Source organism: Nematostella vectensis, chromosome 4, assembly GCF_932526225.1.
Source record: "Nematostella vectensis chromosome 4, jaNemVect1.1, whole genome shotgun sequence".
In the NCBI taxonomy this organism is placed as follows: Eukaryota; Metazoa; Cnidaria; class Anthozoa; order Actiniaria; family Edwardsiidae; genus Nematostella; species Nematostella vectensis.
In genome coordinates, this window is record NC_064037.1 from 5,114,389 (window position 1) to 5,137,918 (window position 23,530).

The window sequence follows — 23,530 nt, forward strand, 5'->3', positions numbered from 1 at the left end:
AAAAGAAGGTTCACAGTCAATCTTGAAGAGTAAAGAGGAACAACGTGGAATTCAATGCAATGGAGCTCGCCGCTAAAGGTTGTGTGAGAGTTAAGCTAAAAAACAGCGAATTATGGGAACAATTCAACAGAATCGGTACAGAGATGATTCTTACCAAGTCTGGAAGGTAAGCTAATGTAAAGTAACCTTAGATTTATCTGGAAATACGTATGTTCTTACATACTCCGTTGTAGCTTGAAGGTGTGAAAATAGTTGTAATACGATCCACAAACACTCAGCCACTTTGACACTTCAGCTCTACTCTGAAACGCCGCTCTTTTGCTTGACAGCACATATCTTAATTCGCACTTGTTTACGCATTTCTCCGTGCTTTGAATATTCTTTTTAAATTTCTACAGGGAACTGTCAAAACCCTGACAGTTTCTATCTATCTTTACTTCCGTTATGTCTTTGTTTACTTCCGGTTTTCAGCATTCAAATGAAAGACATTTTCTTAGATAATTCAGTCTAATAAACAAAAATAAGATTTAAAAGCTTATAGCATGACAGAACCCCTTAGCGTGATACGCTACCCTTACCAAACAAAAAATCCCGCAAAGGGCGCGAAAATAGTTGCTATCCGATCTACAAAAAATAGGAGGTCCCCCTTATTCTGAATGCTCACGCATTTTCTTAGCAGGAGAATGAAGGTCCAGAATAGTCCCCTAAATCCCGTTATCCCGATAGAAAAGTCACCCGTGCGACATTTCTATTCCCAATCCAACTGTGTTTTCCTCGAATTCCCGTATCCCGATATCAAAAACGCTATATACCGCATCCAGAAAAACCTATTGTGGACGCTGCAGAATGGCTGAGTGACATCCAGATAAGTCGGAAGGAAAAAGGCTATTTTAACGTAGATAGCTGAATTTTCTTTCAACGCCCGTTTCCCCACTTTTTATGCCAAAAATATAGCAGCGTTGTACTTGCCTGTGCTCCATCCGAACTAACCGACATTAGTAGGCGCGATGTTGGAAAGAAGGGATGTAAAAAAAAAAACTTAATACCCTATCCCAGAAAAGGTGAAGTGAAATAACAAGTGCATCAAATTTAGTTCAAGGAAACGTCTGCCTGGCCGACGCTTATGGGTTGTATAATGATTCTTCTCTTTTCACTCCGTTAGACGAATGTTCCCGTACCTGTCTATCGCTATAGAGGGGCTTTCGTCAGAATTCAAATACGTTGTGATGGTGGATATGGCTCGAATCGACCTCAAAAAGTACAAGTTTGTGGACCAAAGTCAGCAATGGCTTCCCGTCAGTCCCCACGAGTACCCGGATGTCATGAGCGTGGGCGCATTATGTCACCAGGGTTGTCCGCTGACCAGTCATTCATTGGAAGCTGGGATTTTGTTTAATAAACTCAAATTGACGAATGCTCTCAAGGAGGACATGGAAGATCAGGTAACAAGGGTAAAGCTCACTTATTGCAGGGTTATTAGGCCACAATAATAAGATGCAATCCAACATTTCTTTTTTTTAGTTGTATTAGTTTTATTAGTTATTATTTTTACTGATTAGTTTTTCGTTAACTGTCTAGATACTTCTCGAATCGATGCATAGATACGCCCCCCGTATTCACGTTATGGCCGAGCAAGACTTTGCCAATAAAGACTGGACCCGAGCTCTTGTGTTCACCTTCCAAGAAACAGAGTTCATTGCCGTGACCGCTTACATGAACAAGCAGGTAATGTCGGGTTTACACGATATACAGGCGCGTTCCCAGGATTGGGGTGCGCAGTCATGTGTAAAAAGCATAGTATTTGAAGATTCTTTAATAAGAAATGACCAACTTTTTGGCCGCCAAGGGGGGTGCGCGGCGCACCCTGCGCACCCCCCTGTGTACGCGCCTGATATACACAGACAGGCCAGGCTGGGTGTACACGACAAGAAAACCGGCAGAGCGTCTAGGTAGAGGTTCTTACAACGTTCTCTTAATGTGTAAAGCATGTCATGGCGTTCTTATGGCGTGTAAAGTAGGGTTCTCACGGTGCCATCATCGTGTGTAAAGCATGGTTCTCACGTCGGTCTCATAGTGTGTTTATGTGGTTCTCACGGCGGTCTCATAGTGTGTAAAGTGCGGTTCTCACGGCGGTCTCATAGTGTGTAAAGTGTGGTTCTCACGGCGGTCTCATAGTGTGTAAAGTGTGGTTCTCACGGCGGTCTTAGTGTGTAAATGTGGTTCTTACGGCGGTCTGGTCTCATAGTGTGTAAAGTGTGGTTCTCACGGCGGTCTCATAGTGTGTAAATGTGGTTCTCGCGGCGTTCTCATAGTGTGTAAAGTGTGGTTCTCACGGCGTTCTCATAGTGTGTAAAGTGTGGTTCTCACGGCGTTCCCTTTGTTGGTGGTGTGTAAAGTGTGGTTCATACGACGTGTAAAGCATGGTTCTCAAGGCAGTCTTCATAGTGTGTAAAGCATGGTTCTCAAGGCAGTCTTATAGTGTGTAAAGCATGGTTCTCAAGGCAGTCTTATAGTGTGCAAAGCATGGTTCTCACGGCGTTCTCATAGTGTGTAAAGCATGGTTTCACGGCGGTCTCAGTGTGCAAAGCATGGTTTTCACGGCGTTCAAATAGTGTGTAAAGCATGGTTTCAAGGCGGTCTCAGTGTGTAAAGCATGGTTTCATGGCGTTCAAATAGTGTGCAAAGTGTGGTTCTCACAGCGTTGTCATGGTGTGTAAGGCATGGTTCTCACGGCGTTCTCATAGTGTGTAAAGTGTGGTTCCCACGGCGTTCTCATGGTTTGTAAGGCATGGTTCTCATGGTTGATGAATTGGCTCTCACCAGATAACTCAACTCAAGATTCAGAATAATCCATTCGCAAGGGCGTTTAGAGAACCGAAGTTGAAAAAGTGAGTACCGTCACGTGATTTCGAGTAATCGTTAGTACGGCACACTTGTACAAGAATTTGATAAAAAATTATATGAGTGTGTAACAAAACAACTTTGCGTCTTATTTATCCAAATGTAATGAGTAGATCGAAACAAATAGATTACATGCGAAGGATCAAACTTATTTAATCTTTGCAATTTTAATGTTGCGTAAACGTACAGCTTCAAATCGTCCGTTCCATCCGTTCGATGCGAGATCGCAATGTTTTTATCTCGTAAAATAATGCAAGAAAGGCAAAGATCACCATAGTAGTATACTAAAAAATGAGAAAGAATAGAGGGGAGGGGTGGATGATGCTGCAGTCTCCCGGTCTCTTCCCCTCCATGGCAACTGGTATAGCTCGTATAACTTAATTGACCTTACTTATTATTCTCCCTTACTCTTCCTCTGAATGATTTTTAGACGTGCTTTCATGGATGCCATATCAGTTGACACCAGTTTAAATGACGTGAATGTCAAGAGTGGCACGCCAAGGCTGGATGTTCCCAAGGTAACTGAAGAGACGGAGCCTCTTGCCTACAAGGTGCAAGAAGACAGGTAAAGTCTGGTCCGCACCACACACACAGACAGATAAAGCTTGGTTCATACTGTGCAAACAAACAGATGAAGTATGGTTCATAACTATGAAAATATACAGATAAAGGCTGGTTCTTCGCAAAAACAAAGACAAAGTTTCATTTACAATGCGCAAACAGCAAATACAGAGATGGAGCTTGGTTCATAGTTCGCAAACACATAGATAAAGTATGGTTCATACTGCGCAAACAGACTGATAAAGATAGTGTGTTTCACACTAGATCAACACACTAGGTCGTTGTTCATCATACAAAAAGGAGTTAAAATCTCCCTTTTATTCCCTTGATTTATGATTTTTCTTTTTATGGTTTTTAGACGAGGTTTGGATGCCATAGTAGGGGACACCATTTCAAAGGACATGGATGACATGAGTACTGATTCACAAGCGACATATGAAACAAAGCCGCTCGTTTACAGTGTGCAAGCGAAGCAAGGTACATGGCAAAGGCCACTAAGACAAAGTTTTACCATGCGACGCGCGCTACCGTGACCACCAAGACAAATTTTTACCATGCGACGCGCGCTACCGTGGTAACCAAGACAAAGTTTACCATGCGACGCGCGCTACCGTAGCCACCAAGACAAAGTTTACCATGCGACGCACGTTACCGTAGCCACCAAGACAAATTTTACCATGCGACGCGCGCTAACGTGGCCAACAAGACAAAGTTCACCATGCGACGCGCGCTACCGTGGCCACCAAGACAAAATTTACCATGCGACGCGCGCTACCGTGGCCACCAAGACAAAGTTTACCATGCGACGCGCGCTACCGTGGCCACCAAGACAAAATTTACCATGCGACGCGCGCTACCGTGGCCACCGAGACAAAGTTTACCATGCGACGCGCGCTACCGTGGCCACCAAGACAAAATTTACCATGCGACGCGCGCTACCGTGGCCACCGAGACAAAGTTTACCATGCGACGGGCATATACTCTGGTTTCGTTTCTAACAAAATCAAGAGCTGTCAACAGAGTGAGAAAAACAGACCGCAAAGCATTGTTGTCTTTTGGTTGATTATGACTTTCGTAATTTGTAATTCTAACAAACTGACATGATTGTTTCTTTTATAGTTTCTTGTTGGATGTAAAAAAATTGACATCGACGCTTTCTGGATATTTTGGGTCAAATTTGATTGATTGTGCGAATAATTTACTTGAATAAGTTGCAATTAAAACTGAATTCATCTGCTTCTTGGATCTGCCGTCCTCACACTATTTTTTGTTTCTTGTCGAATTTCTCGAATAAGCCTTTTTCACTTACTTGTGGAAGCATGTAAGAAAGTAATCTATATTCGATTGTAATGTCCAAGTGTGATATTTTATGGCACACAAGAGCGTTTTTAAATGACTATTTATATCAAGAAGGCATCCAAAAGGTTTCGCTATGACGCACGGTCCCGATACATCGAATACTGGAATACTTGCGCAACATCAGTCGCAGTGAGAGCTAGGCTTTTAAGATGGGAAACAGCTCTGCCAAAACCTTTGGCTTTGAAACTCAGGTCTCACCAAAGAAAAAAATCGCCTACAAGCGTTTCTGTGGACCTCAAATCAGATCCAGTAACTACTTTGTTTACGAAGCACGTTCTGTGTCTCTTGCTGCTTCCCAGCGGCACCTCCACAGGTTGCCCCACGTTAGAATTTGTCTGTCTGTTTTTGTCCAACGTTCAATTTCAAGCCTATCTTGCGGCCGGCATGTGGCCTATTACATCAGCTAAATGGCAGTCCTTACTCCTGGTGTGTTGGTGGCCCTGTTTTATCTTCATCTGGCCTTGTTTCAGTCAAGATCATGGGTCCCCGAATCCGAGTGCTCATGTCCGCCATCTTGGAAATCCGATACGTTCTCTGAGCTCGAGAAGGGTTTATGACAGCGCTACGCTGAAGTCAATTAGGAAAACACAACCCAAGCAACGTATTGATAAAGAACTGTGGCTTCGTTTGAAGGATCTAGGCATTAGAAAACCTTTTAGATCCTCTCGTAAGTCCCGAGTCAACCGTTCGGATGGTCTCCCTGTGCCTGAGACCACAGGTACCCCATCAGTCGATGATGTCGCTGCTGGAACTCTTAAAGCTACAATTCCTAGTTTGGTCTACAGTAATATCAGATCAATTCAACACAAGATCGATGAGCTTCAAACTGTTGTTAATCTCAATAGACCCCAAATCGTCTGCATCACTGAGTCTTGGCTGCACCCTGACATCCCGGATGCTGCAGTTAACCTCCCCGGGTTTTCGTGCTTCAGGCGCGATAGAACACACACGTCTGGTGGTGGTGTATGCGTTTACGTCGACTCTAACATCTCGTGCACAAGACTGTCTGACTACGAATCACAGGACATCGAATCGATATGGATTGATGCTAGACCACGCAGGCTCCCTCGCAAAATCTCCAGGATATTACTTGGATCTGTATACCACTCCACTAGTTGTGGTGAGGTTGAGAACTGTATGCTCCTAGAACATCTGCAGTCTAATACTGAGAGCTTCCTACGTAATCATCCAGAGGGACTTGTTCTTATCTGCGGTGATTTCAATCCCACAAGTACTCGGTTCAGTGAAGTCGCTACAAAGCGTGCTACGGGTCTCTCTCAGATCGTCAAAGTACTGACCCGTGATACCGGCATCCTCGACTGGTGCCTTACCAACATGCCCAACTCCTTCGCTCCTGTGTGCCAGCTGCCAAAGATTGGAAGATCCGACCACTACACGTTGCTTATAGCGCCTATTCTGAGGTCTCTCAAACCTAGGGCTAAGATAACTATTTGGAAACGTGACCTCCGGCCCAGTAAGATCCGGGACTTTGGCTGTTGGATAACGCAGCAGCGCTGGACCGAAGTATTTGACAAACAGCTGGTCTCTGAAAAATTCCAGGCATTTTCGGATGTTATGTATATGGCTGTCGATAAGTATCTCCCTCTCAGGAAGATATCGATTTGCAGTAGTGATAAACCGTGGGTATCCAATAAGCTCAAGTACCTTGTTTCCAAACGCCAAAAGGCATTACATCAATTTGGAAATGACTCACCGCAATTCAAAATGTACAGAAACTCTGTTCAGGAAGAGTGCAAAAAAAGCAAAGCCTCTTACTATAAGACCAAAGTCGCCAAACTCAAGAATACCAATGTGAAAAGGTGGTGGAAAGAAGTCAAGGGTCTATCTGGGGACAGCGGGACTTCACGTGACTGGTCTCAACAGATGTTGTGTGACGACATCCCAACAACCTCTGACCTAGCTACTAGATTTAACAATTTTCTCGGTAGTTTAACTGCGCACTTTGAACCACTCCCGCCTCAAGCACCTGGGTCATTCTACCAGGTCCCTGATGATCTGTTGATCGATAATAGGCGTGCGTACCAGGCCCTCCGCCAGGTGAAAACCAACAAGTCATCTGGTCCTGATCCAATCCCAGCTAGGATCTGGAACACCTTTGCAATCGAACTCGCTCCTGTGGTTTGCGATCTATACAATGCGTCGCTCATTCAAGGATACGTCCCTGCTCCACTAAAGCAGTCTGAGATCTCGCCCATCCCCAAGTGTCCCCGCCCTAAAGTAGTCGAAGATGACCTACGGCCGATCGCCTTGACATCACAACTCGCCAAGGTACTGGAAGGGTTTACGCTTCAGCCACTATTCCATCAAGTGCTACATCAACTGGACTGGTTACAGTTTGCAGTTGCTGGGAAGTCTACTACTGAAGCGCTGGTCTATGTGATGCACATAATTTTCGAGGCTCTCGACAAAGGGGATTGCTGGGTCAGACTGTTTTTTTCTGACTTCAGTAAAGGCTTTGATTTAGTGGACCATAACGTTCTAATAGCAGAAATGAGTCACCTAGGTGTCCATGAATGTATCATTCGATGGGTGTCGTCATTTGTATCCAACAGGAGTCAGTATGTTAAGATAAGGGATTCACGCTCCCATGTAATATCACCTAAGGGAGGAATCCCACAGGGCACCAGGCTAGCTCCGTTACTATTTGCAATATTGGTGAATAGGTTAGCGCGCGAATGGCAGTATTGCATCAAGTATGTAGATGACGCTACAGTTTTTGAAGTTGTTCCAAGAAATTCTCCTAGCTACCTTCCGTTTGTTGCGAATGACATAAATAGCTATGCCCTTGCACGCAATATGCGTCTTAATGCCAAGAAATGCAAAGAAATGGCCATGTGCTTCCTTACTTATAATTCTACTGAGCTTGCTCCTATGCTCATAAATGGTTGTGTTATTGAGCGCGTGGATTGCTATAAGTTGCTTGGTGTCCACATCACCAGTGACCTCTCGTGGAATACTCACTGTGATGCTATCGTGAAGAAGGCCACCAAGCGTTTGTATGCAATCCGTGCGCTCAAGAAAAGCGGTCTATCATCAAACGACCTTATTCAAGTATACTGTAGCACAATGAGACCTGTGCTTGAATATGCCTCGCCTGTCTGGTCGGCATTGCCAGAGTACTTGGTAGAGTTAGTGGAATCGGTCCAGAAAAAAGTGCTGCGCATAGTGTTTCCAAACCTCTCTTACCATGAGGCATTATCACACGCTAAATTGGAAACACTATGCCAGCGTAGAGAAACGGCATGCATCGCTCTCGTGGCAAAGGCAAAACGCGGAGGCCCCCTTAAACGCTTAATTCCTATTCCTGTAGCAACGCACCATGGGTATGGTTTACGGTCCGGTACGGCGTCTGTTGTCCCCATCTGCGGCCGTACGAATAGGCTCAACAATTTCTGTACTTATCGTTATCAACAAGTTATGTAAATGTAAGGATGTATTATATATATACTGGCTGCCCTGTAATTCAGCTTTCGCTGCAATAGGGTTAATAAACACATTATCTATCTATCTTTATCTATCTTTCCTCGAAGGTAAATCAAGAAATCTCCTAACGACCAGTTCGCTTACACCATCAGGCCAAAAAGAACAGCAAAGCGAGCGTTTTTCTATCGAATAATTTCCCCTCTAGTTTCCATACCACGACAAGTACCATTAATGGGCCTGTGCCCCAAAAGATTACATCCAAGTGGTTTTGTCATAACGTTTCAATGCAGCAGAGAAAGGCTGTTCTAGTGCAGAGAAGAAATGCAACCTGTCTTCAGATTGAGAGGAAACAGCGCGGAAAAATAAGTGAGGAATGAACGAAAATTGCTCATTGCTACACATAATAAGAGAAGTATTCGCGTAGATCGCAGAATACAACACTACCCTACAAAACCCTACACGAGAAGTATGCTTGGAGGAACACTGGTCTGAAATCAAGTTTCAAGATTTCATTATTGATTAGTGAATTAACGAGCACTTAGAATTTCGAAATTATTTCACGTAAAAGTAGAAACTTATCTTTACGTGTTTTACGCTAAACCTATTATTAATTTTATTGTTAAATAGAATTTAACAACTTTAGATTTCATTATTGACTAGTGAAATAAAGGAATTGCATTCTGAAATGCAATTTCTCCCAACATTTAACCTTTTTTATTGTATTGTTTATCAGAAATATGCTTACAGGCAGGCGACCGAACGAGTGTAGTTGATAAATTCCTATTCTCGACAGCGGTCCGCTGTAGCATATAAATTTACTTTTATTATTTTGACCAATAAAGCACTTCCCTACAAGTTATGCGTGTCATGTTTTCAGAGTGTCCAGCACTCGGGAACATCCCGCTTTGCATTCGGAAATTCCTAACTCTGTTGTTTTAACGATTAGGATAAAGCAAATGTTTTTTAGTGTTTTTTGTTTAACAGTATTTTCAACAAAACTTCATTCCCTTTACTTCTGTAATAAAGCATTGGTTTTTCAATGCTCCCTTCCCTGATAGCTCCTCGCAATCGATGATTTTCTGTTCTAGGCAAGAACGCCTGGTTTAATGAATGAGATCATGAGCGGATCTAGGAGAGAAAGCCCGTTGGACATTTACATCAACATTTATCAAACACCAACCGAACCCACACCATTCCGATCTCATTATCAGCTAATCGTCAGGATGGCACTTTAAGAATGCCAAAAATAAAATTATTATTTAAGGAGCTTGTGGATATATGAGACACCATTTTTTCTTTTTTGTAGATTTCGAGGACGAAGTGGGAGAGGAGCTTCAGATCTTCCATATCAACCCTGGCTCTATCGTGGTCACGGAACTCCCGCCCTCGCCACAGGAGCCTAACGTCACCCAGACTCTGTCAAGTGCTCTTGGAGTATCGTCCTTTACAGAAAATGCTAGCGTCAATGTAAGCTCAACTAATGACAAAAGATTGTCTCCTGAGTTGGGCGTTTCCGAAACGATACAGGCTGTAAGTGCTGAAGACAAATTAAAGCTTCCGAGAAGGTTGCTTCCAAAGGACGGTTTGGCTCGCGAATTGAACTTCTCGGGAAAGCTACAGCAAACCGCTAATGATCACCCAACTCGCTTATTGTCACCAAATGCTCATGGAAATACCGGCTATGATCAAGGTAGCTCTATCACTAATAAAAGTTATCAGAATAATCCTAAAAGAACGCAAGAAGTGCATGATGAAGCGTCAATAAAGATTCCGACAAAGACGTTTGCAAATGGTCAACAAGATATCGCATTTAGTACTTGTACCGCAAGTCCATCTGGTGAGTCGAGACCGGAGGATACAAGGAATGATAACCCAGCTAATTATGTTCCTCCTTGGGAGTTGCCTCTACCTCCTTCGGGGCTGCCGCTACCTCTTCCAAGGCTACCTCTACCACCTTTGAGGCTACCTCCGCCTCATTCGAGGCTACCGCTACCTCCTCCAAAGCTTCCTCCACCTTCTAGGATCCCGCTACCTTCAAAGCTATCAACAAATAAAGATATTAAATTTCATCCTTACCATAATGTCGTCTCCTCTACAAAGTTTGCAACTACCGACAGAATACTCCCAGAATTTAATGTTGGCATTAGCTCTCCGATGCCCCAGGCATACCAAACAAAGCAAGGAGTAGGTAGTAGGTATGTTAGTATGGACAAGGGCAAAGAAAAGGCAACAAGGTGTGAATCAAGTTCGCGATGCTACAAGCCAGTAAAAGAGAGATCACACGGAGCAGACCTCGAATTCATTGACCTCAATGCCCAGAAGTACACTACATTAGCCGTTGGGTGTCCGGATAACTCACAGGCAACAAACCCAAGAGGAAGCGGAACCCATGGACGGTTTGGAAAACAATATACTAGCCTAGTAGCGGAATGGAGTGATGTGTCAGAAACCAGTGCTGTTCTAGGAAATACTTTCAAGAACGGTGCCAAAGACGGAGAAGTTTTGGGGAATAATTCTGACAACAGAGCCGTTGAAAAGTCTAAAAAATCTTTGATGAATCATAAAAGGTTTTCGTGTGTCGAAAAACTCCGAAGTTTAGGCCTGTCGCCTTGCATTCCCGTAATTCGCCTAGAAGACATAAAGTACAAATTGCAGAAAAACGGGAAAAGCACATTTGTCTACGATTCGGTGGCATTGCAACGAAAGCAAGCTCAACTGTCGCCGTCTGCACTTCAGCTCTCTAACCTCAGTCTACCGCCTTACGCTAATGAAAATCGCGATCATTGTTCATTGAATTTCCCGTTTGACCATACAACAATTGCGAAAGATCTTTTTGCAAAATTCCCCAACGTTTTAAACGCCCCGGAACAAGAGCCATTAATACGCTCATCGGTTTCATCAATGGACAATTTGTACCATCTCTTAACCAATGACATGTATGCTCCCGGGCCATCAACAGATGATCCCACCTCAAAGCCAACTCACGCAAGGTCTGTTGCGACTTCTTCTGCAGGCTCTGGGTGGTCGCAGCCCTACACTAGTAGTGGTGTGACCCATTCGCAGTATTGGGATCCTGGAGTATGTCTCCCAGAGTTTAACAGGAAAGAAGTTCACACTGTCTCCAGCTTAAGCTGTCAAACTACCAGCACGACATTAGTAGACTTCAGTGAAAGTTACAGAAGTACTGTTTCTGAAAGTGAAAAGGAAAATGCTTCTAATAATGGATCCTATGCGTCAGACACAGTCGGCCCTGGCCCGGAGAAACAGAAAAAGGAGGGTATTCCACAAGCGTACGTGGAGTTCTTAGTTGCAGGGGAGCCTATTCCATTCGAAGATAGCCTCCAAAAAGATAAGTACTTGTGCGAGATATCAAAGGAACCCAAGATAATTGAAAAGGATCTCCCCGATATTTTCGGCGACATCAGTTGTCTCGGCAATAAAAGAGAAAGGGAAATAGGTAAAGGTCCGTCACGTTCTAAGGTCCTTGAGGAACGTAACAAAACTTTACTAACTCTTCAAAGAAAGCTTGAAAGTCAAACAGCAGAAATAAATTATTCGAGTAGTGCAATAGCTCGAAAGAATCCAACTGCCGAAAACCGTGCTCTTGAATCACAATATCCTGAGAAAATTAATACTTCAGCGGAAAGAACGGAGAAAACACCACTGGTTACAAGCGTGGCGGAGGACGTTATCTTTAAGGACCCCATCATTGTCAACGTTTACAGCTTACAGAGGGCGGAGGTTAAAACTACTCAAGACACGGAGCGACAATTCTTGCATAGTGCCAGCAGTAGATCTTCCACGGCGAATCCTGGACAGAAACGACGGCACACAGGTGACGACGTCACATACACGAGCAAGGTACGACTAGAGAACTGTGTAAATCACAAGGACTACGAACGTGAGATCTTTCTTCGAGAGTCCAGACAACAACAGTTTGACACTCTGCCTAAAGTTGGAAAGAGAACGGAGAGCTACAGAAGCAGTGAAAACAATAGGTTATACGGTCATCACGCTTACAAACCCATTGTCCCAAAACCTTTAAGTCTCCCTGGTAACGTCAATTACGCCGCTGACCAGACGTTAAAAAAGACGCTGGACTATCTCATTTCTAAGCCTCTAGGTCTCCGCGGTAACTTTAATCATGCTGCTGACCAGACAGGTCAGAAGGCGCCTGGGTATTCAATCCAAAACCAAGCGGTTCTCCCCGGTAACGCCAATCATGCCGCTGACCTGACAGGTCCAAAGGCGCCTGGATATTCAATCCAGAATCATCCGGATCTCCCCGTTAACGGCAATCAAGCCGCTGACCTGACAGGTCCAAAGGCGCCTGGATATTCAATCCAGAATCATCCGGATCTCCCCGGTAACGCCAATCATGCCGCTGACCTGACAGGTCCAAAGGCGCCTGGATATTCAATCCAGAACCATCCGGATCTCCCCGGTAATGGCAATCAAGCCGCTGACCTGACAGGTCCAAAGGCGCCTGGATATCCAATCCTAAAGCTTCCGGATCTCCCCGGTAACGTCGATCACGCCGCTGACCTCACAGGTCAAAAGGCGCCTGGATATCCAATCCAAAATCATCCGGATCTCCTCGGTAACGTCAATCATGCCGTTGTCCAGGTTCGACAGAAAGAGTTGGGATATCCAATCCAAAAGCATCCAGGTCTTCACAGCAACGTCAATCATGCTGCTGATCAGACAAGTCAGAAGGCGCCGGACTATCCCGTATCCAATCACATTGTTTACCAGGAAGAGAACAATACGTTGTACTACCCCGTGGCTCCCTCTTACCAAGAAAGAAGACTGCCTCGTCTAGAGGCGTTATTTAATTTTCATTCGCCGGCCGCTGAAAGGCGTAAACCTCACCCTCTTTTGCGTGAGACTTATAGAGCAACGCGCTCGACTTTCACGTACTTTGCATCGAATCTTCTATCAAGTACTTTGCCTATCTTCACTAAATCGCCGGAATGGTATCAGAAATGCTTTAGCGAAGATATAGAAAATGCTAACGGCCAGCATTCTGCTAAAGGTGTTATTACTCACAGATATTCGCAAGGGTATTGAAATAATGTGCAGTTTTATAATGAAGCACCACTGATCCACGATGTACACAATAAGTAGGTTGCCGTCTAAAATTGTTTTTGCCACTAAATTGATGCTACTAAAGTGATATCAAACTGACACTTTTTTTTGTTATCGAAATGTTTCTTTGAAAAGGGATAACGTACTTGATTTGTTTTGAATCGGCGAACCGTGTATCAAGTCTTATGTTTCTGAACCCGTAAAGTATCATGTTTCGAAGCCCACAAAGCACCACGGTTCTATCATGCAAAGTTTCATGTTTCTTAGCTCGCCAAGTATCATGGGTCTTGACCCGCACCATAGGATGGTTCTAAGCCGCCAAAGTATCACGACTCTTAGCCCGCAAAGTATCATGGTTGCGATCATTGATTTTGGCCCAAAAGCAATCAAAATTTTATAGGATGTACAGAGAAAGGCATCACAAAAAGAATATGATGTTTTAAGGGCTTTAAAAGAAGCGTCATACACGCTTCGCCGGTTAAACGATAATTGAAAATAGTCTTATACGATTTAGAAATTGACATAAAAAAGAAACACCAATGAGAAAGTAGGAAATAAACGGACAAATGATTTTTGAATAAATTGTTTATTAAAACTGATTTTGTCGTGAAAAATGCCTGCTGTGATCCTTGGTACTGACGATTCCAGTCACTTGTGACGCTCGCCAATTTCTCGTGCAACGTCTCTACATCCACTAAAATAATCTGTCGTATTTTTATTTTCTTAATCGACGTTTGATTGAATTAGATGTTTATTATTAGCGAAGTGTGCGTTGCCTTTTTTATTCTACCAAAATAGCCCAGCGCATCGTTCATTTTCGCGTTTAACAGAGTTAATGCTGGCGACGCACTTAGGGCATTTAATATTAGAAACATATATTTATAGTTATTTAAGGAACGGACTTTTTTCCAAAAAAACTGTATGTCTCGTCGATATTCATAGATAAAAATGTTCTCAGCTAATACCTAGGCTAGGTTGAAACGTTAAAATGTATGAATGATACGTTTGAACCCAGCCGCCTTAGTCTGCTGTTAGGAATGCATAAATCTTCCTTTCCCCCGTGAAGCTAAGACGACTGTGCATCGCAAGAAAGTTGTCAATTACCATGACGTCACCATTCTGCCACGGAAAACCCACAGCACATTGCCAACCAATAGCCCGGATGTGCTGAATGACCTCCGGTTCAAACTCCTCCCCGTCGCCGTAAGTTGCATGAGTTGGGTACTTGTTGTTTGGGAGGGTAGACCCTTCAAACATCGGCGACTCTTTGTAGTAAGTGTTGTGGTGGACATGTGGCTGGGTAAACCACTTGGGCTCACCGCTGACCGGATGTGGTATGATTGGGGGTAGGATGTACCAGTAAGTCAAGCTGTTGTCTGATTGGTTCCATTCATAGTGGAAGCCAGCGGCGTCAAGGAATTTGTCTACTTCCTGAAATGAAGAAAATTATGCAAATTACTTCGGCTATAGAACGTTTTGTAATCATTTTTGTTTTCTTTTAAAGTGATACCTTCCCCCTTTGGGTGGGCAGGATGTACGCTAACATGGTACGCAATGCATGATGGCTTGCCATTACCTTCCCGTCAACCTTTGCGAGCGGTGATTCATTAATTTGATTGATAAATTTCTTAACTTGTAAGTGCAAATAAGCACTAGGTGTTACTTGGCTTTTGCGCTGTTTTTATTTTATTTTATTCTATTGAGTAATCGGGTTTTGTGCACAGTTAGTGATTGAACCTTAATCTATGAGAATTATTGAAGAAATTCTCGATTTTTGTCAATTTTAAAGCGCAGCCATGCGAACTTCATACCGTTGGACATCCTCATTGTAGTTACGTGTTTAGCGGACACAGCACAATACTAAACCATTGAGCGTTTTGTGTGCGCTATGAGCACCCGATCTTCGCGTTCTGTAAACTATTGCCATAGCTTTCCTTTGCGAAACACACTCACCCGCGGATCGTCGGTTTGAAAGGACTGTTGCCACGATGCATACAGGCCAGCGGACTCGTCCGTCAAGTATCTATGATAACGTATTTGTCTCTGCTGGAGCTTGGCAATAATGCGCATGTCAAGTTTCGAAAACACTTCGGAATTCCTTGCTAGAGGTGTCAGGCCTCCACAAGCGTCCCCAGGCGCTTGGTGACAATAGAAGATCACCTGGGGATTAAAGTCCATATAACCTTTCAAAGTTGATAGACTTTGTCAATTCTTTATATTTTCATCTTCCAAATGGCATGTGGTTCGTATGGACCCTATAAAACACGCGTTCGCGCGAATAACTCAAATCTGTAATATTGAGGTATTTTGGTCGACCTTCGAAAAAAAAGGCCGTGAACTGAAAGGCCCGGGTCCAGTCATTTGTGACGTAGATCGAGATGTCAACTAAATTACATGAGAAAAAATATGCGCGCGCTAAACCAGTTCCCGTCTTCATGTCTTCTAAGTTATTGCTGAAATATGCAAAATGAAGCAGATATTTTCTAGTCTTTGAATTGTTTTTGCATTATGCGCGTGCGCTGTATTCGCAATCAAGAGTGGCGACATTCTCACGAGCACGCGCTGTTTTTTAAACCTACGACAAAACGATATTTTCTTTTTTCGCATACAATTCTCGACTTTAAACTATTCTTCGCTTCATTGTGGGTAGCATTGCAATAGAAAACAATTCGCCAATATTTTGTGGTATTGCCGTCTCTGATTTTTAACGTATTTAAGGAAAATACGTTGTTTCAAGATTTTCCAGCCAAAACTTAAAATTATTCACTCGATTCAATCTCCTCTCGCGCGGCCAAAAAAATTAGAAAGATCTGTAGAAAATTCAAATTTCAATTAAATTAAATTCCCTTTTCAGAATTTGAAAGTTTATCTATGTGTTGGTTTGGCTAGATTGATATAAGTGAAAGGTTTTAAGAACTTTAAACGCAGGAAGTAAAAATTCTTATCATTATCATCATCATCCTTCAACATCATCAACACAGTCATCATCATTTACCATCATCATCATTCTTCACCATCATAACTTTTTATCCCTATTAGCTCAACGCGTCCGGCTCGGCTCTCTTTTACTTACATCAAAAAGTTTATCGCTCACGGCTCTTGTACTATAGAATTAACTAATTAATTTTTGGAAATTAACGAAGTACAACTTGTTAGTTTGCTGGAAGGCTTTAGGTGTAAAGCGCAACGATATGGAGCGAAAAAATAATGATAAGTTATAATGATTACATTATGTGAGCAATGAGGGTAAAAACAACAATCACGTAAATGCCTCAAATAAATACATCACTATGGCAACGCGCGCAACAAGCCCTACCCCCCCCCCCCCCCCCTTACCTTCCTTGGGTATATAGTCGAACACGCCATCTCGTTATGCAGCTCAATATTGAATTCTTTAGGGTCCTCAGTGGATGTGAACACACGATCCAGCCCTTGTACTTTTCTTCGATTTCCCGTACCACTCTTGTAACTCATCGGAGCGTAGCCGAGACCGTCGCAGAATTCGGAGAATGCCGAATTATTATCGACTGGCAATCCTCGAAAAAGCACCACGCCATATTTGGGGAGATATTCGTTAAGCTCTGCTCGGGCCTTCTGACCTAGCTCCATGATGCAAAGCTGGTCAGCGGCTTCTGCCTGCACAGCATAAGGTAGATCATCTCGAGCGTTCGCAAGGTACTTCGGGAAGCCTTGACCGTGCGAGCCGGGTAAGTACATTCGCTTTGCGATCGGGTTTTGTGCCTTCTGCTGCAAGCTTTCTTTTGTGAGACGAGTGAACAATTTCGAAGTTACTTTTTGGGTTGTCTTTGTTGTCAACAGCCTGTGGGACAACCTGTTGTTGGCTCGTAAGAGGACTCTCCCAAAAACTTTAAACATGGCTCTGAAAAACAAGAATTAATTAAAAAAAAAGGTTCATAGAAGCAAATTTGCAGTCATTCCTACTACGAAAACTCGCACCAACTCAAGGGGAACAAGGGGATATTCAGGCCCATACCCAGGGGGGGGGATTGCAGGGGTGCCAACGCCCTCCCCCCCCCCCTCCATCCACAGTTGATGGATTGCATTGTAAATCTATTTGTTTACCATTTTGTAAATTTTCTTAAATTGGTAAAGTTGGTATATACTGTCAAACCCCTTATACATAACACAGAAAACAAACCCCCCAAAAACCATTAACGTGTTCGTTTTCCTGGTCTAATTTTATCAACCAATTGATCGATTTTAGAATAATAACTGCGAGATTTGAGCTAGCATCCGACGTTCCGGTTGATATGTTCGAACAAACCCTAAAAGTTGATAAAATCCTCTGCATTGGTGAGGCCAGGGTTTTTAAGAAAGAAAGAATTCCAAATTTCTACAAACATAAAAAGAAAATTGTACCAGGAATATTGCGTCCAAATAGTAATTCCGCCTTCTAAACTACTTGTAGAACATTAAAAACACGGTGAAATAACCACGCACTTATCCAAAACAAACGTAAACGTGAAATTAATCGGCATTTATGTTCCTGATGTATTACAAGTCTATAAAATCCCGGTCCATTTAGATAGATACCAAACTACCGTTATTTCAGAGCCTGTACCTGGAAACATCGTGTGCCTTGAAGTCAATCCCGCACACCAAATCTAAATACCGATTTTCCTTCTGTAAATTTTCCGAAATACAAAGACATATAGGTAAATACTGCGAACCCAACCCTCCTCTTACCAACCCTTATTTTATGCGTGTTGGATGTACTTAACTGATACATAGATAACTGACCTTGTAGCCATCGCTCTTCTTGTTGTTTCTCTGAATATTCTTTGGGTGCCAAACTATATTCGTCAGTGTAAAAACGAATATTGGTACAGGATGTTAATGATGTGATAGAATGATTCTCATATACCCGTGAAACAAAGGGTGCATTTCCATATAAAAAAAACAAAACAAAAGGAAACAAAATACAATTTATCGATGTGTAACACACCAATGTGTTTCACGGTCTAGAAGCGTTTATATAAAAAGACCGCTATTCTACCATTAATCCATACGAAAACAAAAGAAAAGTCGGAAGAGAATTTCTTTAAAGAGTTTCCTTTTCCTACTTCGTAAATGTCGCCAAGAAAACCTCTGCTGGGGACCAAGATCCGTTCTCTGTACATCATTACTGTTGGATAAAGGTTTTACTGTCAATAAATAATCCATGAACCAGACGCTATAAGAACACAACTCTTCCTATTCTCAGTTTTGGGGGGCAAGTTTGCGCTAATATGCGCATGTAACGTTACGTTGCCATAGGGAGGTGGGATGGTTAAATGTTTTGTTTAATCTAACCTACAGAATCCGCGATAAAACTAGTTTACGGTTGGGTAATCAAACTTAGTTTAATTGTAGTTCATCAATCCCCCTCCCCTCCTTCTGAAGCACAAAGTAGCCGACGATTTTGTCTTAAGTCATTCAGAGTGTAGGTTTTTGTCGAGGGTCGAGGGTAAAATGTCGAGGGTCGAGGGTAACTTTTTAAATATTTATCGGAGAGACTCAGCGAATGGCTCATTCTACGCTCTTGAGTCCCAGGAGTACGAAGATAATTTCGGATGTTCGGTACCTTTTATAGTTTTCGAGTTAAAGTGAGTTTTAGTAAACTTCGAAATATGCCCATAACTCATCGAGTTTTTATCCGAAAAAAATATTTTATGCGCGTTAAGACTCCCCTGAATTTTGTGCATCTAGGAAAATTGAAGCGGTTCAGAGATTCTTATTTTTAACAGTAAAGCAAAATAAAGTGGTCACTCTGTGTACCTGCAGATAATTTTCCTAGATGCACAAAATTTTCGTAGGATGAGCTATTCGCTGAGTCTCTCCGATAAATATTTAAAAAGTTACCCTCGACCCTTAACATTTTACCCTCGACAAAAACCAACACTCAGTCATTCAACGAGTCATTCAAACCAATCCACCAAATTATCACAACTAAACCAACGTGCTCCGGGAATTTAACCATTATATCTTACCAAGGTGTCCTAAGGTCGGTCTCGGGGGTTGTTACGCCGACTCATATAAATACAAAATCTTTAAAAACGCCTGTTATGTGCGGAAAGTATTTATTTATATCGGCAGTGTGTAATTAAATATTCTCAAAAGATAACTATATTGGACCTTAAAAGCAATGCACGGAAAGCAGAAGACTAAATTTTCAACTTGTTTACATACACCATTTTCACAGGTCAAAGTTGGTCTGTTATACAACAGAAATGGTGAACTCAAAGTAAAACGTGGTCTACATTGCCAATTGAAGTAAAGAGCAATGTATCTGATGTACCTTTAAAGAGAGCAGCGATTGCAAAACATTTAGCTTTCAACAAGAAATATATGAGTGATGATGAGGAGAGCGGATTCATAATGCTTTATCCAGACTTCCAGGGAGTGAAATACATCCCAGGAACTTGTCAGAACTTTGTTCTTGATCGCTACAAAGAATGTCTGGGAAAGCCTTACAACAGAATAACATTCTACATTGTAAACCGGGCTGATTATGCATGTAATATTCTTTGAAAGATAATGCTAGATTAATGCTAGAAGACATTTCCACTAAGAGTTAGGGTCTGGACATTCCTTGATCTTACAATTCAACCCCACAACTGGCCTTATAACCCTTTAGGGACTGTGCAATGATTATCCGGGAGGGTGGGGGGGAGGGGGGCTGAGATTGGGGGCCTGAAGTTAAATTAAAGTGTAGAGTAGGGTGTGGGTTAAATAGTTATACTGACGTTTTGGTGGCTCTGATCTCCATTATAACAAAGTGTATTCAAAATGATAAAAAAAAAAACGCAAGATTCCAAAAGGTGGCATGCATCAAGAAACATTAACAACTTACTCAGTCAGCCCCTCCCAATCAAATTTGAATATGTCACCCATTATGATCTCTTCATGTATCCACCAAACAGCATTTTGATTATGAAAGAGCAATCTAAACATCATTCAAATAAAGTCTTCTTTCAAAGCTTTTTGCTACATCGTGATTGCCAAAAACATGTATTATACTTGGTGTGTGATTGTTTGTTTCAAACAAGAAAGTGACAATGTAAATAGGAACAAATGTCTGAATTAAACAGGGGTTTTAACTTTCCTCATTTTGTAACCCCCACCCCAATAGTTATTGTTTGAGCAGGTTCTTATGTTTTAAAATCAATATCAGTAGATCATGTATGATTTTGTATGTGATTAGCATTAGGGAGCACAACACAGTGGGTAAATGATTATTCATTATTTCAGCTACCAACAAAGAAACCTCATCAGAAGACGAGGATGGTGTTGAAGAAGACAAGGTAGTACATTGTTTATATGTAGGCTAGGTATGATTAGCTATGAATTGAAGCTGTGGGTTTACTTTCCTTGTCTGATTGCATTTTGCACACAGGGTGGGGGAGGATTTGGTTGGGTTTGATGCCCCAGGATTTCCACCCTTAGTAATTTCCTGGGGCTCAGATTGCCCAAACCCTCTTCCATTTGGAATTTCCAGGGCTTAGATATTGATTAGATATACCTTTACCCAGGGGGCTGAGGGGAAATGCTTGGAGAATATACGACCTTTTTGTTTTGGACGATTTTGGCTGGTTTGGGCAGGCTGAAAAATTAAATGGCTCTTGGCCATCATACAATGGAAGATCTTTTCAATGCTGGAACTGGCGACATCTAAAATATCCTGGTATTTCGGGGGTATGGGATTTTGGTAGTGATAACTATAGTGTGTCCTATGTTAAACTCTCATTCAGTCCCATGTTTAAAAGACTTTAGATTCTCTAAGCGGGGTGATTTCATTTAAAAATGATGCAAGCCATTCTGAAGAAGCTGATGATGATGTAGAGTTCTTTAAGTTCTTTAAGATGTCCCAGAACAGGACTTCCTCCTTGAGAATGGAAGGTACAGTATACATATTATATAGAACTAGTCGATTGTGTGAATAGATTCACTTGCACTCAATTGTTTTGAAACATGCCACTGTACGTTTCCTCTTGGAGCGTCATGTGTAAGGTGTCTTCAGGACGCTGAGTACCAAAAGGCTGTGACAAGTGACACTGTCGCCTCAGATCTTGTCGATGTAGCACAGCTGCGGTATCAGCGACTAGCCCATTTAGGAGTTGATGAGAATGCTTCTGCTGCTAAGACAAATCCAGCAAGAGAAGAGGAAGTTGTGTCAGATAGCATTTCTTGTGAGGCCTGCAGAAGCAGCTGTCATTGCCGTTCGCCGCTCCCAAATAAGATGGGATCTGATAGACAAGTTTAAAGATCCCAGTTTTATGAATAGAAGAGTAGTGTTTGAGATAATCAATGAAAGGGGGGAGAGAGAGGCAGGGGAGGGTATAGGGGTAGTCTGTGAGGTGTACACTCTGTTTTGGAATGAATTTTCCAATTCTATGACAATAGGAGAAAGAGAAAGGGTCCCTTTTATTTGTCATGACTCGTTGTCATGGGAGGCAGTGGGTCGCATCCTAGTTAAAGGGTATGAATCATTTTCCTATTTCCCTTTGTTCTTATCAAAGGTGTTTATTTGTTTTTGCCTGTTTGATAATGACGTCCAAGATGATTTATATCTTGACTCCTTTAAGAGGTATCTATCCGCATCAGAAGAAGAACTCATGGAAGATGTCATCAAAGGTAATGACCCAACCACTGACGAGTTCCAAAGATTTCTTGGAGAGATTTTGGTTGAAAAAATACGACCCTTCCCCAATCAAACACACAAAAATGGTGATCCTCCCCGAAAAGCCATGCTCGAGGATCCACCATGCTTTGCGGGCGCTCCCAAAGGTCAGGTAGTAAAAAAGGTAATATACCCACAATTGTAATAAGAAGTTGTTCACAAATGGACAATTGTAATAAAGACAATCTGCCAATCTGTATATACAAACAAAGGAGGATTGGGCACTTTGCCCAGAAGAAAAATATATGTAAATAAAATTTCAGTTGGGAAGGAGCTAAACATGCTATTTTCCATTTAACAACAATGATGAGCATTTCATATAATTGAAAATGGCAAAATTTTAGTTTTTTAAAAAGTTAGTGACTATTCATGGTCACATTTGTGACTTGGTATCAAACAAGCAGCTTTCTATAAATTGGAGTCACTGCTTCCCAAACTGCCAAATGGTGAATAAATATTGGAATCAATAAACTTGTGGATATTCTCAATCAAGAACATTTTGCACAAGACTGCTATAGAAAAGGGGTATGTATGCTGTACAGCCAATCCACAGGTAGCCCAAGCTCTTTATTTGTCCCTATTGATTTTACGGTAAACATTGGGCGAAAAACAAGATTAGTGAAAAATAAAAAACTTGTTGAAAACACGTGTGTAGTCTAGTGTTGTGTTTATGTTTATTTTTTCGTGTTCTTTGGCCGTATTAAAGCGCCTTTTTCAAGATTCAGAATTCACGATTTGAAATTTTGAACTAAGTGAAAGGTAGGAAACTAATTTTGGACATACCTCACGTTCCGTCCTCAAAAAGGCACTTCCTCCCGCTGAATCGCGCTCAAATCACGGCGACATCCTTACAGATAGTTGGAGTCCAACCAGCCCGAACCTCAGCGCCACACCATTTTCCATTGCAGAGGAATCCGGCAGAATATTCGTCTTTTTGTCCTCGTAATATGCTTGCCAACAATGAATTTGGCAACCGTCAAAATTGTCTCGTCTCCGCGAGCGCAAAATCATGCCCATGCACCTGTGGCTGCAAAGATTTGGCAAGAGCCAAAGAGGTCCCAGCCGTGGGAGGGAGCGTCGAAATTAGTGAGAAAATTTTGCACACGATTCCCCTGCCGGGGAAAATAAGTCCTAGCAAAATTTTTAGTTTCCTACCTTTCACTTCGTTCAAAATTTCAAATCGTGAATTCTGAATCTTGAAAAAGGCGCTTTAATACGGCCAAAGAACAAGCAGGAAGTGAACATAAACACTAGACTACACAAGTGTTTTCAACAAGTTTTTTTTTTTCGATCTTATGGACGCGTCTTTTGAAGTCATATGGGTTAGAGTTCGACCAAACCGGCTCCCAAGAGGCATCTCAAGTATTGTTATTGGTGCTGTTTACCATTCTCCGAACGACCCTGATTTGCCCATGTTGAACTATTTGTTGGAATGTCTTACCACTATCGAGGCTCGTTTTCCTGGCTGCGGGTTGATTTTGTTGGGCGATTTCAACA

At 42.3% G+C, this 23,530-nt stretch overlaps 3 protein-coding genes across 5 annotated transcripts; 2 read left to right on the top strand and 1 right to left on the bottom strand.

Annotated features, from left to right (window-relative positions):
* The first annotated feature begins 32 nt into the window (after positions 1-32).
* On the top strand, positions 33-13,967 carry LOC5512934. Its single transcript, XM_001633156.3, has 7 exons — positions 33-166; positions 1,163-1,442; positions 1,579-1,725; positions 2,824-2,888; positions 3,332-3,466; positions 3,821-3,939; positions 9,572-13,967. The coding sequence occupies exons 1-7, from the start codon at positions 60-62 to the stop codon at positions 13,333-13,335; spliced, it is 4,617 nt and encodes a 1,538-aa protein (XP_001633206.3). The 5' UTR covers positions 33-59; the 3' UTR covers positions 13,336-13,967.
* LOC5512906 (dapdiamide synthesis protein DdaC) lies at positions 13,924-19,389 on the bottom strand. Of its 3 annotated transcripts, XM_048726553.1 has the most exons (6): positions 19,344-19,389; positions 18,438-18,499; positions 18,115-18,167; positions 16,690-17,233; positions 15,307-15,513; positions 13,924-14,784 (listed from the first exon to the last, which is right to left on the bottom strand). In XM_048726553.1, exons 2-6 carry the CDS (start codon positions 18,495-18,497, stop codon positions 14,374-14,376), a joined length of 1,275 nt encoding a protein of 424 aa, XP_048582510.1. In that variant the 5' UTR covers positions 18,498-18,499; positions 19,344-19,389; the 3' UTR covers positions 13,924-14,373. The 3 variants fall into 3 exon arrangements, with proteins under 3 accessions (XP_048582510.1, XP_048582511.1, XP_001633247.2); XM_048726554.1 differs by lacking the exon at positions 15,307-15,513 and having other exon boundaries at positions 19,344-19,384; XM_001633197.3 differs by lacking the exon at positions 19,344-19,389 and having other exon boundaries at positions 18,438-18,672.
* On the top strand, positions 19,237-22,672 carry LOC116610261. Its single transcript, XM_048726132.1, has 3 exons — positions 19,237-19,870; positions 20,605-20,657; positions 21,468-22,672. Exons 1-3 carry the CDS (start codon positions 19,702-19,704, stop codon positions 22,176-22,178), a joined length of 933 nt encoding a protein of 310 aa, XP_048582089.1. The 5' UTR covers positions 19,237-19,701; the 3' UTR covers positions 22,179-22,672.
* Positions 22,673-23,530: the final 858 nt, after the last annotated feature.

Excerpts from the sequence above, each read along its gene's own strand:
- LOC5512934 (XM_001633156.3), top strand. The coding sequence starts at position 60 with ATGGAGCTCGCCGCTAAAGGTTGTGTGAGAGTTAAGCTAAAAAACAGC. Across the intron at positions 1,726-2,823 it reads CCGCTTACATGAACAAGCAG|ATAACTCAACTCAAGATTCA; the intron begins GTAATGTCGGGT and ends GGCTCTCACCAG. Across the intron at positions 2,889-3,331 it reads AGAGAACCGAAGTTGAAAAA|ACGTGCTTTCATGGATGCCA; the intron begins GTGAGTACCGTC and ends AATGATTTTTAG.
- LOC5512906 (XM_048726553.1), bottom strand. The coding sequence starts at position 18,497 with ATGATGTACAGAGAACGGATCTTGGTCCCCAGCAGAGGTTTTCTTGGC. Across the intron at positions 18,168-18,437 it reads TTCTTGGCGACATTTACGAA|TTTGGCACCCAAAGAATATT; the intron begins GTAGGAAAAGGA and ends TGACGAATATAG. Across the intron at positions 15,514-16,689 it reads CGACTATATACCCAAGGAAG|GTGATCTTCTATTGTCACCA; the intron begins GTAAGGGGGGGG and ends TTTAATCCCCAG.
- LOC116610261 (XM_048726132.1), top strand. The coding sequence starts at position 19,702 with ATGAGTGATGATGAGGAGAGCGGATTCATAATGCTTTATCCAGACTTC. Across the intron at positions 19,871-20,604 it reads AAACCGGGCTGATTATGCAT|CTACCAACAAAGAAACCTCA; the intron begins GTAATATTCTTT and ends TCATTATTTCAG. Across the intron at positions 20,658-21,467 it reads ATGGTGTTGAAGAAGACAAG|GAGTTGATGAGAATGCTTCT; the intron begins GTAGTACATTGT and ends TAGCCCATTTAG.